This window comes from Chlorocebus sabaeus, chromosome 11 (assembly GCF_047675955.1).
Source record: "Chlorocebus sabaeus isolate Y175 chromosome 11, mChlSab1.0.hap1, whole genome shotgun sequence".
NCBI lineage: Eukaryota > Metazoa > Chordata > Mammalia > Primates > Cercopithecidae > Chlorocebus > Chlorocebus sabaeus.
The window spans coordinates 43,957,180-43,973,627 of NC_132914.1; the positions used below are offsets into that span (position 1 = coordinate 43,957,180).

At 39.2% G+C, this 16,448-nt stretch overlaps 1 protein-coding gene across 2 annotated transcripts; it reads right to left on the bottom strand.

Annotated features, from left to right (window-relative positions):
- Positions 1-1,030: 1,030 nt before the first annotated feature.
- On the bottom strand, positions 1,031-15,588 carry SLC38A2 (solute carrier family 38 member 2). Of its 2 annotated transcripts, XM_008002966.3 has the most exons (16): positions 15,300-15,588; positions 13,968-14,168; positions 13,568-13,649; positions 13,304-13,419; positions 10,090-10,163; positions 9,893-9,985; positions 9,680-9,761; positions 7,918-8,000; positions 7,462-7,520; positions 7,208-7,375; positions 6,724-6,803; positions 6,526-6,626; positions 5,833-5,957; positions 5,300-5,444; positions 5,092-5,189; positions 1,031-4,018 (listed from the first exon to the last, which is right to left on the bottom strand). In XM_008002966.3, the coding sequence occupies exons 2-16, from the start codon at positions 14,081-14,083 to the stop codon at positions 3,920-3,922; spliced, it is 1,521 nt and encodes a 506-aa protein (XP_008001157.1). In that variant the 5' UTR covers positions 14,084-14,168; positions 15,300-15,588; the 3' UTR covers positions 1,031-3,919. The 2 variants fall into 2 exon arrangements, with proteins under 2 accessions (XP_008001157.1, XP_072876746.1); XM_073020645.1 differs by lacking the exons at positions 13,304-13,419; positions 15,300-15,588 and having other exon boundaries at positions 13,968-14,077.
- Positions 15,589-16,448: the final 860 nt, after the last annotated feature.

A 16,448-nucleotide genomic window follows, 5' to 3' on the forward strand; every position in this document is an offset into this window, starting at 1 on the left:
ATGCTATTGCCTAAGCCTCTGGAGTAGCTAGGACTACAGGTATGCCACCACGACCAGTTGGTATCATTTTTTTCTAAAAATTATCACATTTGAAAGTGTATGGATTTTGTTAGAACTCATCTGACACATAACCCTACCCTCTTTCCAATGAGCATGTTAGTTCCATAATGGTATTCAGTTAGAGCTTGCCTATGAATACATGAAAATTCCACAAGTCATTCTTCAACTGATTTGTTGCAAATTCTGCTGCCTTTCTTAATCCTTCGCATTTGACCATCATTAAGTTTCTTGGAGACGTTTCCTGACTTTGGAACTACCATCGAGCATACTTGGCTATCCCAAGGTGTGGTCTTTTCTGTTTCAGCTCTGGTTATTTCATTTCACAAGCCTCAAGCTTTTCAGACTTATCAGTATGCCATACCTAAAGTAGCCTGTGTATCTTAGTAACCTTCCCACTTCCACTGTCACTCAAGTAAAACCATGCTGTTACATACATCAGCTTGTCAATTAATTCCTCTTTTCCTGTGGCTTTTTCACCAAAGCTGAACATATCCCAACTTCTTTCTAGGCCACTTCATTGCTCCTGGAGTTTGTGCATCAGAATCACCTGAGTGACCTTCTTAAGTAAAACAAAAACCAGATCCTGGGCTACCCTACAGCTGGACCTTTGCAATCAGACAAATTAGGCACCTTTTAGAAAGCTGTGGTTTTAAAAGGCTCTCCAGTTGATTCTGATACATTATTGGCCTATTTATTTCCATCAGCAGGGCTGAGCCTGGGACCTTAAGATTGGCATCTTCCCCCAGGTCTCCAAGACTTTCCACTCCTTCTCACTTTGGAAACTTAGAATCTCTGGGAACCTGAAGTAAAATAAACTTTTTTTCCTGACCATTCTTTTGTTCGTCACAAACATATGTACACCTACTAGGTGCTAGGTAATGCAATTACAATGCAAATTGCATTAGACACTGCCTATCCCATTACTTGAAAAAAAAAAACAAAAACAACAAAAAACCAAAAACACTGCTACTTAAGATTAAGCATGTATTTATTTTAGTTCAGTTAAAACAAACATACATTGTTTCATTGAAACGGTGTAGCACTCTTTGCCAACAAGCCATACTAGAATTGTTGGTCTCTAACAGTACAGTAGGGATATTTACACTATATACACAAAGTTAATACACCCAGGTTCTCAAAGGTCTTCCATTACACTAGATCACACTTTATTTCATTACACTAGATCACATTTTGATTACTGCATTTTGAAAATTTATACCTTATTTAAATTTTAAATAAGAGATCTGAATTTGCACCAAGATTTCATGAAAAAATTTAATGTTGAGTTTATTGCAAATACAATTTAAACACTTTAGTGTTTGTACACAATTTTGTCAATTTTTCAATATTCAATTTTCTGTACAGGTACTTTTGGGACAATTCTTATAGTTACATAATATGAATTCATCAAAATGCAGTTAAGAAACTTATAGGAATATATACACTTGAACCCAAGACCCAAACCTGACATTATATACAACCTATTTACAAATACATATGGACAGACAATATATGTACATAGATTATCATAAATATTGAAAAATAGGTTAGCTTTAATGGATTAATGTTGTTCTATAAATAACATTACAGTTATAACTGAAACATCCACGGAAGACAGTAATGCAAAATGAGGTGACAAGACAGTGGTTTTAATACTGAAGACTGCTCATTAATGGGAATTCATTGTTTAGGAACCTCAAGGCAGACAAGATAGCTCCAAGAGAATCATGCATTGCAATTTTCCCTAGGCAGTTGATTTTGAACCTCAAATAACCAGATGATTGGAGGAGCTTCCTCACATTAATTTGTTGTAAAGAAAAGAATTTTTTTTTCCATTCCTTCCTGGTTGCCACAGTATCTTCTGTAGAAACAACTCTTGGTATTCCCTGGCAGGTCTTAGATACAAAGTCAGCAACTTATTCCAGGAGCTCATGCAAATGTGCCAATTCTTGGTCTCAACTAGAGGTGAGGTTCTGCATTCGAATGGAGTGTCTAAAGCCCAATTAAATGAAAGCAGTGCTGTAGAATCTGTCTTCCCACTGCCTATTTGTAGATGGTCCCCAATTATTTTATCTTCATAGGAACAGACAAAAGTGGACCAATGGTTTCACCCAATGTAGCACTACAAGACGTCTTCCAGTTCCATAAGGGTCCTTACACATGTTTCTTGTTTGTTAATTTAGTCACATATAATACAAGAATGCGTAACAAAAACCACGTCTGCCACATTTCTGGCCCTTGCCCCAAACTCAACATTTTTAGTTCAAGGGCAAACCTTAGAGCCAGATGACCAATTGACAATTCCATTATTTGCTTCCCTCAACCACTTAATGGAATTATGTATATTAGATTTTAGACATTATGCCTGATGAGCAAAGTACCACGTTATTTTAATAATATATTCACCATACACTGTGACATATGATAAATGTGCTCTTAAAGCCAAGTTTCAAAGTAATTATTTTCACTTCTAACCAGGATTGAAATGGAAGGGTTGACATGCAGTTGGACCAAAACGACTAACACTCAGTTTGCACTGTTTTCCCTAGCTAACCATTTGTTGGATGTAAACAAGTAATTCTACGTTGTACAAGAATGAGATGACAGTCCAGTGCAAATGAGTTTTTATAAAGCTTACTGCATGAGAAACCCAGTGGCCTACACAAAGAGAACTTATATCTTACCAAACATAGGTGTACCCTGTGGATTAGACCTCTACTGTAGACAAAACATGAACACAACTAAGCCATACATTGTCAAGTAATTCACACTTCCAGTAGGTGAGCATTTTGAAAAAGTGTACTCTCTGGACACAATAATTTTGGCTATTGCCATTAAATGCCCATTTTCCACTGCTGGAAGCAATGTCAAAAAAGGGCTGGCCCAAAAAAAATACCCAGAGCTGTCAATACAACACTGGAGACAGATGCAACTGAATAAACCCTGTTTTACCCAATTGCACTATTTGGTACCTCAAAATTAGTTATTTTATTTCCTACAGAAATATCTGTATTATCTTCCATTCTAATAAGCTGAAGACACAAACATTTCAGTCTGAATGAACCAAATTGTTTGGGGACAGAGAAGAAAAGTGATGAACAGAATTCATCTGATTTGGTATAGCAATAATCAATCAATCATCTTTTAAGTAATGGTGACATTTAAATGGAAAAAAACTACGCTCCTAATTCATGGTACAATTTTTCATTACATCATTTTCTCTAAAAATTATTTTGGGTAAAAAAGTATTTGGCTTATTATGCCTACAAAAAGGCAAATCATTTCATTATACTAATATTCATTTTTAAATACCAATGAAATTATTTTATGGAATTTATTGATAACTGCTTCTGAATAAAGTTCAAAAAAAGCAATTTTTTAAAAGTAAAAGAGTGCTTCTGAGGTCTTTAAGTATTTTTGGTACAAAAAATAATAGTGTTTTTCTCAATGGTTATTCAATACTTTGCTGTAAATTAAGAAGAATTATTTCTCACATCGAATGGTTCCATTAGGCACATTCAAGTAAAATCATAAAATATCCAAGTTAAACAATGACACAGCCAAGCATGTGGCTTGATAAAAGTTAAGAGTTCGTCCATTCTCTGGAATGGAATAAAATTGTCACTTCCCTTAACCCGAGACTCGTGGTTTTGTTGTTCATATCCATTTCTAACATACAGATAAGTTTCTTTAAAAAAAAAAAAAAAAAAAGTTCACTTATTCTGCACTCAGAAGAACCAGCGAGGAATCTGCACTTCAAAAGGAAGTGAAACTGAAAATATTAGGTGAAATTTCATAGTAGTTGAGTTTACTCAACACTGGCATCAGATGCACTGAGTTTGAGTTTGAGTGGTGCCAATTAATGACCACCTCCAGGTGCATTGTGTACCCAATCCAAAACAATCAAGGCCATGCTTCCGGTCATCACCAGTATGCCACTTAACAGGAAGAACAAAGCCTGCAATGAGCATAGAGAAAATTGATCAGTAAGTAATAAAACATATATGCTAAACATTTCTTTTTCTACTTTTTGAAATGTGCTTTAATTACTAAAGTTTATCTACTGCATCATGTTCTACAGAATGAGTATTTAACTTGCTAAATATAAACTCCTAAGTGATCAGTAAGTTATCTGCAGTACAAAATAACTACCTTTGAGGCCTTCTGAACTTTTTCACTTTTTCATTCCTTTGTCTCAAGTGAAAAGGGAATTTTCTTGCTAAACAAACTGCTTCATATAGAGCTGGACTGGATTTTTTGCAATTTTTTAGAGCAAAAGTAAAGTCACAAAATCAAACCCAAAACATCCTAAAATGCAGCAAAAGTCAAAGCCAGAGGTCTTTCCAGGAAATACTAATTCCTAAATCCTACCCTTCAATACTGCCACTATGTAATTTAGAGTAAAACAAGATGACAGTTGTTGGTTTATAAACAATTCTAGTACTTTAATCACAGCAGAATGAAGGTGGAAAATAATGACTAAAAAGCAGTCTTTTTCCTAAATACCACCCACCAGGATTCTGGTACTAGGAATCACATCATTTGTGGTTAGCACATCATTCTCTGTCACCAGCTGGTACTACATTTTAGAGTAGGTACATAATAGTAAACACTATGGAGAGATGGCCTCCCTGAGAGCTTCACTCTGAAGATGGTCAGTCTCATTCAACTAAACGCCCTTCCTTCTCTTTTATATATTCAATGCCCATTTAAGTCCCTGTCACACAGTAGGCAGTCCAATGAAAACTGGTTGAACAAATGTTGAAAGCTTAGTATCTCACACTAGTCTTCATCCCTATTCCTATCTCCAAAGTATCTAATAACTTTATTGCAATTAACTTAAGTATTTATTAGATGGCAAACTATCTTTCCCCTTCCCTCTGCAATCTTCCATCTGTGAAGTATACCATTACAGAAATGTTTACTGGAAACTTCAAAGTGAAACCACAACAAATAACAGCTACGAGAATAAAATTAAAATCAGAGAAATTTATATTACTACTGTTTCTATGGTGATAATCTTTCACTCACCCCAATCTTTTGTACAGATTTCATAGGTTCTTTCTTCACCAACTTGATATAGAAGGCAGAAGGAAGAATAAAAATTAACATAGCAGCTGCAGATGCACCTGTAAAAGAACATTTGTTTCTTGAGGATTCAATGAACCACTTGTCATTCATTCTTTAAATCTTAAAATCCCTGATGTTTGAATCAACTTTGATACTTTCTAAAACTTACCAATAAAACCAAAGATATCCCTAATAGTTGGGACAAAGATGACAAGTAAATTGGTAAATGCCAAGATAGACACTGTAATGAGACTATGACGCCACCAACTGAAATCTTTTGATGCACACAACAAGTGAGTTACAGAACTCCGGATCTGCAAAAATAAATAAATAAATAAAATGTATTTTAAAAATAATAGCAATATAAAATTTAAAAATCCAGCTTCAATGAATGAAAGGAATGCCCAAGTAACAAGGAATCTATCCAAAATAGTAACTATTTCTAAATAAAACTGTGCCTCTTTCTCTGCTGTTTCCTGAACATCTGAACACTTAAAAGATCATTTTATATCTTATGGTGAAACAAAAGTCCCCAGGATATGTTGAAAATATACACTGTATTTTTTAAAAGTCCCTTCAAAACCACCACCAACTTAGTATTGTTCTACTGGTGTTTCTCTTCTTCCAGAAGATGAAAATCTCACAAATATTCACATGTTTAAAAACTCATTCCTACTAAAAGCAGAGCAAGTGATTACTTACTGGGAAAATAACTACTGGTACTGTCAGGGTCACAGCCACTAACACAGCCAGACGGACAATGAGAAGAAGAATATCAGTTCCCAAGATAGTAGAGTAGGTATGAAGCAATTCTGACTCAACATGTTCTATAGGGAAATACCAAAAAAACTTTGAGTGTCTGTTTTCATTGAAGACCAAGTAGAAAATTTAACAGCAAAATGTGCACCAGTTATTTAGCTACTCACAAAACGACTATAAACTAAGAGGCTAATAAGATTAGTTTGGAATTATGGTTAATGCAATTAAAGTAACATTGAAGGAAAATTTTTCTAAATACCACATAGAGATTTAACCACATGACTCCCATTAAAAGCAACAGGAGTTAAACAGCTAAATCTCCTGGCTTGGCTTATAATTTGTGTTTGTGTTATACAGTCTGAAGGTGATGGGAGAGGAGACAGGCAAGATGAACTCAGAGGCTGGCATATCATACAAACATGCCATCAAATGATTAATGATGTTTTCAAACCTGGATTCTAGATATTACTGATTAAATACACTACAGAAAATCCTAAGCTCTAAATATAATTTCTCATCACAAATATGAAATATATTAAGACTATTTTTAAAGTGATGGAACTATACATAGAAAAGTAGCAGTTTCATTTCAATAAGCTTTTTTTTTTTTTTTTTGGTAAAGGAGGCATTATTTACCGTAAAATGTTAGGTATCCAAAGAGGGCGGCAAGCAGATACATGAGAAACATAGCAAAAAATGAAATCTTGGACACATTCATCATTCTTCTACGGCTGCGGCTATATAATTCAAAAGAAAATTCAAATGTGTATTTCAGCAGCAGTTACAGCAGTTGTCTAATATTTTCTCAAACTGATATAAAAACGAAATACTCACTCTTTCAGTTCTTCATAGATGGGAAGAATAGCAGGATGACAGACAAATGAAAAGGTCAGAATTGGCACAGCATAGACAGTCTGAAACAAAACGTAAAAACCTACTTAATCTGATGTAACGAACTCATGCTGTCATATTTCTGCAGCATATATTTTATGTAAATAATCTTAGAATCAAAGCCTAAAAGTTTCCTTTGTGTAATTAGCTTCCATTCCTCTAATCTGTTCATGAAGTATGATCAATATCCTCATTTCTGAATGTGTCAATTATTAGCACCATATGATTATCTCATTTTTCAATCTATTTTAAGATGTAAACCAAAACTTTCCTCACAGTCCTCAATAATTAGCTAATACATGTTTTCTAAGAAGCACCTGTTATCCTCCTCCCTTTACCCTGGGAGTTATTTTTAAATTTCCAGTGAATAGCTTCCCTCTTTTCTTCCCTAAACTCTTCTTTTGAGAAAATAAGCATATTTAGTTACCTGTGAGTTGAAAATAAAATAGTGAGGTCTGCAAGAGTCATTTTCAGTCACGTTATGTGACAAATCAGGTATGAGAGCTGTTGGCTGTGTTAAGGTGGTGTTTATTGTTTCATTAATTATCAAAGCAGCTTCCACAGGACACGGAACCTGAAATTTCTTGCAAATGACCTAAAAATATATTATTTTGCATGTGTTAAACTAAGTGACATGGTACGGTTTACAAAAAATATTTTCTAAAGAAAAATCATACCCACCACAATCAGAAAGAACACCATACACAACAAGGAAAAGCCACTGGTATATCCCAAATATCCTAGAAGGGGGGTGGCAGGAATCAGTATTAGTTTAATGAAACAGATTTAAAGCAAATATATTTTCCCCACTGAATAACTCAATTCTGCTGGGAAGACTTTAGGCACTAACGTATGGCTACAATACTAAATTTCTAATTCTTATGATACTAAAATATAGAATTATTTAAATATACTTGTCATAACCCAAGCTAATAAAAACTATCATTTGCATTATTTCTTACAAAGTACAATATATAGTGTCAATTAAATATTTTGGCTCCTAAATGTTGCATGCTGTGAGTCCCAAAGATATACCTTTCTAGGGCTTTTTCATTCTGACTAATTTCTCTTAAGAGAAAGCCCGACTAACTGGTGAGAGGCTCATTTCAATTCTCTTTTAGAGATGAGTTTGCTCACCTAAATTTCTAAACAGCGACAAAGGAAGAATGAGTATCAGTGACACCAACAGAACCAAATAGTCACCATTCAGATACCACAATCTAAAGAAAACAGAAACAAGGTCAAAACAGTCACAAATATCCTCAGAATAATATATATTTCTTCTAACAGGACTCATTTTATAGAAATCCCATGAAAACAAACACAAAAAAAGACATGTTTGGAAAAAGTTTCCCTTGTTCAAGATAGGAATAACTTTTTAACTTTGTGTGCTAGATGAATATTTACTCAGGTTAGAAGTCGGGTATGAAACAGTGTAACTTTTGTCCCATTACTTGCTCTGGGAAAGCTGCCAGCTGATTCATAACACAAAATGCTTCTCAAAGACTTGATACTAACGCAGGGAACAAAGCTGCTTTGTTAAGCCAGTAATCTTATCTTTAAGCACTTTCAGAAAAATTGTACACCAACTTTGGTACAGCTTTAGCATGTAATTTCTAATGCTGGAAACTAAAAAATTTTAAAACAAGTTTTTTTTCCAGACGTGTTACCAAATATACTTATTAAACATTTCAATGAGGAAAAGTTTTCATAAAATGCATAGGCAAACTGCCTCCTACCCCCCCGAAAAATTGTAAAACTCAGTCCCCCAAACCAGGACTTATTCCAGGTTATCAGAGTATATTGTGACATCTTGAACCACCTTTAACTCCAAAGACAGCCAAAAATATCCCTTTTGAACTTACAGAAAACATTATGTATGTCCCCTAAGCCTTTTCCTTTTTAGGTAAATCATGAATTGCACTCTCTTCTAAATCACTATTTTCAAATTCTAATTGCCTCATAAATTCTGTTCACTTCAGCAGTAAGTACTCTGTAGAACACTAATACTTAAAGATCAGCTTAAAAAATTAAATTTCTAAAGCCACATCTTTGATAACGGCACTTCTCTATTTTGACATAATGAGATGCATGTAGGGTGGGAAGTAAATTACCCTTCCCCATGTTTACTTTAGATAAAAACCTGTGAGTTCACTGGGATGAGTAACTTTGCTAGAAGAAAATGGTTTCTATAGCATGCCCAAGCATTTTCTGGCACAGTATCCCTTATCCAAAATGTTGAGTATCCCTTATCCAAAATGCTTGGGACCAGAAGTGTTTTGGACTTTGGAGTACCTGCATATACATATTTGAAGTATCTTGGAGATGGGACTGTAGTCTAAACACAAAATTCACTTATGTTTCCTATACACCTTCTTAAATCCACAGCCTAAAGGTGATTTTATGCAATATTTTAATTAATTTTGCACACCTGTCACGAGATCAGGTGTGAATTTTCCACTTGTAGCGTCATGTTGGCACTCAAAAAGTTTTGGATTTCAGATTAGGGATGTCCAACCTGTATTTTGCATTGAACAGATTAAGTCTTAAGAATTCCAAACTTACAAAAATAGGACGGATTAATTTTTAATGTAATTCAAAGCTTCAGTCCTCACTTAGGACATATATTAAAAACAGCTATAACTTCTTTAAGTATGAACACAAAGACAGAAAGCAAGTTCTAGAAAACCTGTTTTAGAAATTAAGATATCCAAAATTGTGGGGCTAGCTACTATCTTTTGGCCTTTCATTCTCCAAACTTCGTATCAGTTTACGGGTCAGTTTCAAAAGGAACATTTATGGATAACTAATAATCATTTTGTATACAACTTTGATAAAAATATATCCAACCACTTTTGACTATAATTGTTTCTTATGAGTTACCTTACTTAGCACTTACCCAGTGTTATCTTCAATGTCCATTAATGCCTGGATCACCAAAGGCAACTCATATTTCACTATGAAGAGGTAGCTTGACATAGCTAGAGGAAAACAAAATTATACCATTACAAGTGCAAAATGCGGCACGTGACACCAAAACGCATTATGTCACCACTCTGTGCTATACAATGAGCATAAAGTCTACCCAAATTGTCTTTTGAAAAATTCTTACCTCCAATGTTCTGCATTGTAATTGATCCAGATGCTGCAAGCTTTCCAACTAATCCAAATGCCTTATATCCCAATTGTTCATATAATAAAGACCCTACAATTTGAAGAACACAGAAGCATGAAGCCAAGGATTTTAAAAGAGAAATAAAATCATGATAGGTATACATTGTTTTAGAAAAATCAAGAATGCTATCATACCTCCTTCATTGGCAGTCTTTAAAAGGAGATGAACAGAATACAGGGAAAATATTGACACAAACGTCAAGAGAATTCTGATGAGAGAAGGAAAAGGCACAGGGTTATAAATAAGCATGGCTCTATTTAAAGACAACTCTTTCTGGTTGTTTAAATAACATTATGTGTGAAACTTGTCCTATTTGTGTCAAAATGCCCTGAAGAACTGGCATTTCCTCTCCTGCTAACTGGAGTGTCAACATTGTCTCTTGCCTGGCAGTAAAAACTTACATCATTTCTCAGGTGACAGTTCTACAGCATTGGTTAGGAACAAGGATGTCTACCCACTGAGCCAAACACAGCATGAGACACTGGAAAGCTCAACTTCCCAGTGGAGTTTGAAACTTGTACTTTGATTCTGGCACCACAATAATGAGCTGTATGCTTGCCACCTTTCTGCATTTCAATAGTTCCCTTTATCTGTAAAATATCAGTAATATCCGCTACTAAACCTAGCCTACAAGATTCTTGTGAAATTCAACTGAGACAGGTTCAGGAAAGGTTTTAAAACCACATGGACCGTATACATATAAACAGGAATGAGAGGCCAGGTGCAGTGGCTCATGCCTGTAATCCTAGCACTCTAGGAGGCTGGGGCATGATGACTGCTTGAGGCCAGGAGTTCGAGACCAGCCTTGACAACATAACATAGGGAAAACCCATCTCTACCAAAGGAAAAGAAAAAAAAGCCAGCTGTGGTGGTGTATACCTACAGTCTCAGCTACCCAGGCTGAGGTGGGGGGATCACTTGAGCCCAGTAGTTTGCCACTGCACTCAGCCTGGAGGACAAAATGAAATACTGTCTTTTTTTTAAAGAAAAAAAAAAAAAAAAAGGAAAAGAATGTAAGGGGGAAATGACACTAACATGATACTAACATTTTAAGAGTGAGGCACTACAAGCTTTACTAACAACTGGGCACAAATCGGAGAACTAACCATTGTAATGACATACTACATTGCACCCCATGGCAAGGAATACAGGCCCAGTATTGTCACAGTTAAAACAATGTCTGTGCTAGAATGAGTAGGGTATCAGCTTGACTGTCTAAGCCTTTCCTCCCTTGACCTTTTCACTTGGATTCAGCAAGAGAAAAAAAAAAATAAGGTAACATAGAGTGACTAAAGGGACCCTAATGTCACCTTATTTTCCTTTAGGGTAAGGGTTCTCCCTCATTCCAGCTTTACTTTTCTTCCACCTAGGAGAGCCCAGAGACACAGACTAATTTTTAAAAGAAATTAAATAACAAAACAGGGAAACTCAGAAAACCCTGCAAAAGAGAAGAGTTGCGTATTTTTTGATTCCGTGTGAGCAAATTGCACACAGTACCATGTAAGGTGCTGACAAAGAAACTGATGTCTATTAGTTAAACAGAGGAAGTGGCTTTACACTACCATTCTAAATGCCAGAAGTTTTACAGGGCCTAGTCTGAGGTGACACTATCAACCTCACTTCTAACTGGAGGAAAGATGTTGGTTTAATTAAAAACAAACCAAATTAAGTCCTTCCATGTCTTACACTGAAATGACGAGCGGTGAATAGACTTTGTAACCTTTGAGGTCACTTTCAACCTTGAGATTGATTCTACTTAAAAAGGTTAGCTATAGAGTTGTTGAAGTGGACCGTGGCAGCCATGTGGTTTTTGGCCCATTTAACTCTATATCTCTAAATATAAAGTACATAATGATGAATAAAATCACACTTTAGCAATCTTATTTAGCTATTTAGTAAAATGGTAAATCAATGACATAAGCACCTATTAAAGTATAATTCCAAGAGTACAAGGGTTACATCAGAATTTGACCTTCACTTACGAAACAGAGGTGCCATTTAATCTCCTTTAAATTCTTACTTTAACTACACTGGCTGCACTCTAAAACTGCCTCGTTTTTACACCAAGCGCTAACAAGGATTTCAAATATTCAACAGTGATGCCATTGAGATTCTCCACTAAAAATTCCTGAAATTCTAGGATTCTATGAAAATCGCTGGTCCTTCACCTTAGTAAGGATTCTCTCAAAAAGCCTCATCCTAATTGAAGCAAGCCAGAGTGAATCCTAGCATCTAGTACTCAAAGCCAGGCTTAACCTCAGTGTGGAATTTCACAAAGCAGAGATTTGCAAAGGTCTGCTTTTCTTTTCATGAACGTTCTATCGTGCTGGAGAAAATAACTTGAGTAGAAGGCACCAGTCAGCTAAGTAAAACATATCTGTCACAAAGGGACAATTCCATGCTATATACGTGTGGTTTCCTTATCTGTACAAGGAAGGCATTAAGTTACACAGTCCTCCACAGAAATTGCCTTAGCCAGGGGTCCACGGGTACTTAAACAAACATCACTGAAAAATACATGCTTAAGACTGCATGTATTTTTGTTTTGTGCTTTTTCCCTGGAAATAAGATCCACATTTTTCCATCATATTCTCCAAGAGTCAGTGACGCAAAAATGGCTAAGAACCACTGCTCTGAAATCTTCTGTACCTGCAAGAGTCTATCCAGGTATTTATGCTGGAAAGCACAGGAGGAATTAAGTCTAACTGTGCAACTGTGGGGGGAACTATTTAAAAACAAGTACTTAGTAAAATACTCATTTTTTTGCCACAGCATGTGGCAATCGAACAGGTCTGACAAAAGCAAACATTAAAAAACCATGTATGGATTGCTTTTCAGGGTCCAGAAAATTATGACTCCTTAGTCTTAAAACAAACATGTTCCAGGCTGGGTAAATACCACCACACCTTGTATGTTTACAGGAATTTTCTTTTCCTTATTCATGTAAGGGGCCATAGGTCCTTAAGAACTGTGTCGATTTACCAAACTGATTTAGAGCTTAATAGGATTTTCAGCTTTTCAAAATTTATACCTACCCTGGATTTAGCCATAGTTCTTTTTCAGTATCTACCATCTGTTACAATTTTGTTTTAACTGTTCCCACTGACTTAGAAGACTTCTGGCTTAATTTGTCAGTTTTAAGGACTGCCCTATTTTTTTCTAGTTGGCTTTCTTGATATTGTGCAGTATATAGCAGAATAAAGAGATTTTTGGGGTTTCTCATACTTTTAATTTTAAGCAAGTAACTTGAGTCAGCTACTGCAACTGTAAACTCAGTTTCCGGAGCCAAAATATGTTTTATCATAGTAACTGCCCTGCATGGCAGACTCACTACTTACACATACTTACATAAAAAGAGCAATTCCAGTATTAGCCATGGCATAAGAAAGCCCAAGGATTCCACTGCCCACAATCGCATTGCTCAGATTAAATACTGACATTCCAAAGGAAGTAGTACCTGGATGCTACATAGAGGGAAAACGATAACCAAACATATAACAATAATTAAATGGAGAAAACCAGGTTTGGGCAAGTTAGATTTGAATTCTAAAAGTAAAACTATTCTTTTACTCCATAAAGCCACTGACAGACAAATTATTATTTTTAACTTACAAATTCTGTTTCATACTTCTTCTTCCCCATATTCGATTCAAGTAAAAAGTTCTGGTTTTCAGGATCTACATCTGCATAATGGCTACAAAAAATATAGACATATATAATTGTAAACTGGATTGAAATATCTATCAGTACACACAAGACTGCTTGAACATAAAATACCCCCCACCAGCATAGTTCTGATACAACACCTTTACTTAAATGTATAAATATTAAATAGGAGTTGACTTTCACACGAGCTATCTTGTCATTACAAGATAATCGGATACTCTTTCAGAGATGACACACATTCTCTAAACGCTATAGCGAATTAAAGCAATGGAAGCAAATTCCTAAGTAACTCCCTGAACCCAACCCATGCAAGCCGTTTTTTCAGAAGTGTCACAACTTCTCCCACCTTTTCAGAGCAGCTTGCTTGGTGGGGTAGGAGTAGTTGAAGTCGCTGTTGGAACTGTAGCTGCTGCTGTCTTCATCCGGGGAAATATTGAACCGTCCCATTTCGGCCTTCTTCATGCTAAGCACTGGGAGGAATCGGATGCAGCTAGCAGCGCTGGGCTCCTTTTGTCCTTGGCGGTGGGTGCACCGGCCGCGAGTCGGCCTGCGAAAGTAGAGGCGGCGCGTCAGGACTGCAGCGCCCGCCCGCCGTGGTCAGGTGACGCCGCCGGGAGGCGCAGCGCGGCTGATTCATCCCAGGCCAGGCGAGTGGAAAAGTACCAGCCGCGCGCGAGGGGCGGGGGCGCGCCAAGGGGCGGAAAAGTACAGACGGCTGAGCCGCGGAGAACAAAGATGATTCCACCGCTGTGCTGCGGCCGCCGAGGCCCCCTACTCCGGCAGATTTCAGTATTTCACCCTCTCTATTGTCCCCAGTCGGAGTGGAGGGGGCGAAGAGGGCTCTGTTTTGCTTTTTCCCAGCCGCTGCAAACGTGCACAGGCACTCAGGGCACACATCCAGCCCTGACCCTGGCTCGTGTGCATGCAACCTAGGCGCATGGCTTCCCGTTTCTAGGATTTGGAACAGCAATGCTGCGTAATCTGTCCTTTACTGCCTGGAGTCCCCACACCGGGAAATGCCTCTGCCGCAGACAGCCTTCCCCAGAAGGAGGCGGAAAGGGCCGACACTACTCCTCTCTCGAGGGGGGCGAACGCCTGGGCCCCGGGAGCTGGGGGTTTATTTACACACGCGCGCGCCAGTGCCCTCAAGCACACCCGTCCACAAGCAGCTGGCCCGCGAGTGCTTCGCCCGCCCAGCCCCTCCTATGTCTGGAAAGCAAACTGATGCAATATCGATCGTCGATTGTCAAATGTTCTCAACTTGTCTTCCCCAATCTTGGCCTCTCCTATAATACATGCCCAAGCCCACCTCCGCCGCCCCCAGATCCCTGGTTCCCTGGACTTAATTTTTTTTTTTTTTATTAAATGCAAATCAGTCACAAGACTTGCCGCAGCAGAGCCGCGGGCCAGGCTGGCTCCCCTCCCCCTAATGGGAAGATGCGGCTCCGCACCGGGCAGGCACGCGGCCCGGGCCCAGCGCCTGCTCTCCTGCCCACGTCGCGGGCGCGACCCCCGCGCGGCGGGCCAGGATGGAAGGCTGGCCAGGCCAACCGACAACGCCCGCCTCGAAAGGAAACGGACCCCGCGGTTGCCTTCCCGCGCGGCCCCTCCCGGAAGCCCCTCCCCCACTCTCGCCCGGGTCCCGCGCCCTCCCCAGACACCCCCCCGCACGCGTTACCTCGGTGGTCTCTGTTCTTGTACCCCGGAAACCTCACGCAGACGTCTTCAGTGGGTTTCTCTCAGTCAAATACAAATCATAAAAAACAAACAAAAAATTTCCCCAAATCCAACAACAGGCAGGAAAAATAATTTTAATAAAAAAGGAAATGACAAATTGCCGCCCCAATCCTCCGGCGTCCGCCGTGTCAAAGGAAAGGCGCGAGTGTGCGGTAACGCGTGGTTGGGCTGCTGCTGCTGATAGCAGTACTGGTAAGGCTTTCACTAGGGCGGCGGCGTCGCGGGGCTCTGGAGCAGCCCTTCGAGCGGCGGGTTATAGCGGCACCCCGGGACGCGTCAGTGGGCGGGGCCGCGGCCGCCCGGGCGCCTTCTCTTTGTGTATCAACACCACCTGGGCCCCACCTCCGACCCGCCCAGCCCGAGGCCCCGCCTCCCTGCGCCTCCCTCTGCGGCCCGTGCCCGCGGCCAAGCCCCGCCCGCGGGCGCCCCCAAGACTCTCCCGCAAAGCCAAAGCCCACTCTCTCCAGCTTCCTAGATAGTCTGGAAGGACCCCCAGATGCTGCCCCTGCCTATCCTTTTCAGCCCGGGTTGGTGCTCAACACATGCGGTTGTCTTTGAGGAGCCATCTCCTTAAAATTTTCTCCTGTCCGAATCACCAGCAGTCCTTGCTTTGGGGGCACATATCAAGGCTTTTCGGGGACACCACCCTCCCACCAAACACTTTCTTGATTGTTATTTTTGTGATTTACAATGAGGTTTTGTCTCACAAACTTGGGCCAAGGCAGCAACGTTGTCCTGATGGTTTGTTGTTCTTTCTTTTCCACCTAGACTTGCTTTCACTCTTCAAAACTAGCCTGAGGTCGGCAAGCAGCTCCTTTTCGGGATGACCTTTTTGTACGGCCATGGAAAACCAGACTAGCGGAAAGGCTACCTTTTGGCCAGCAAGCCAGACCCCTTAGAAGGAGGCCCCAGTGGGGAGCCCGACGCTCCTAAGGCTGCTTGGGAGTCCCCAGTTTTCCATTCGCTGACACGTCGCTTCTCTTATCCCACCACCGCCGCCCACTGCAAGGGCACTGCCTTGTCTGAATGAGGGTCTGAGGCGCTTTCTGCAGAGCCTGGTCCTTTCCCTTCAATGGTGATGTGGTCTTGC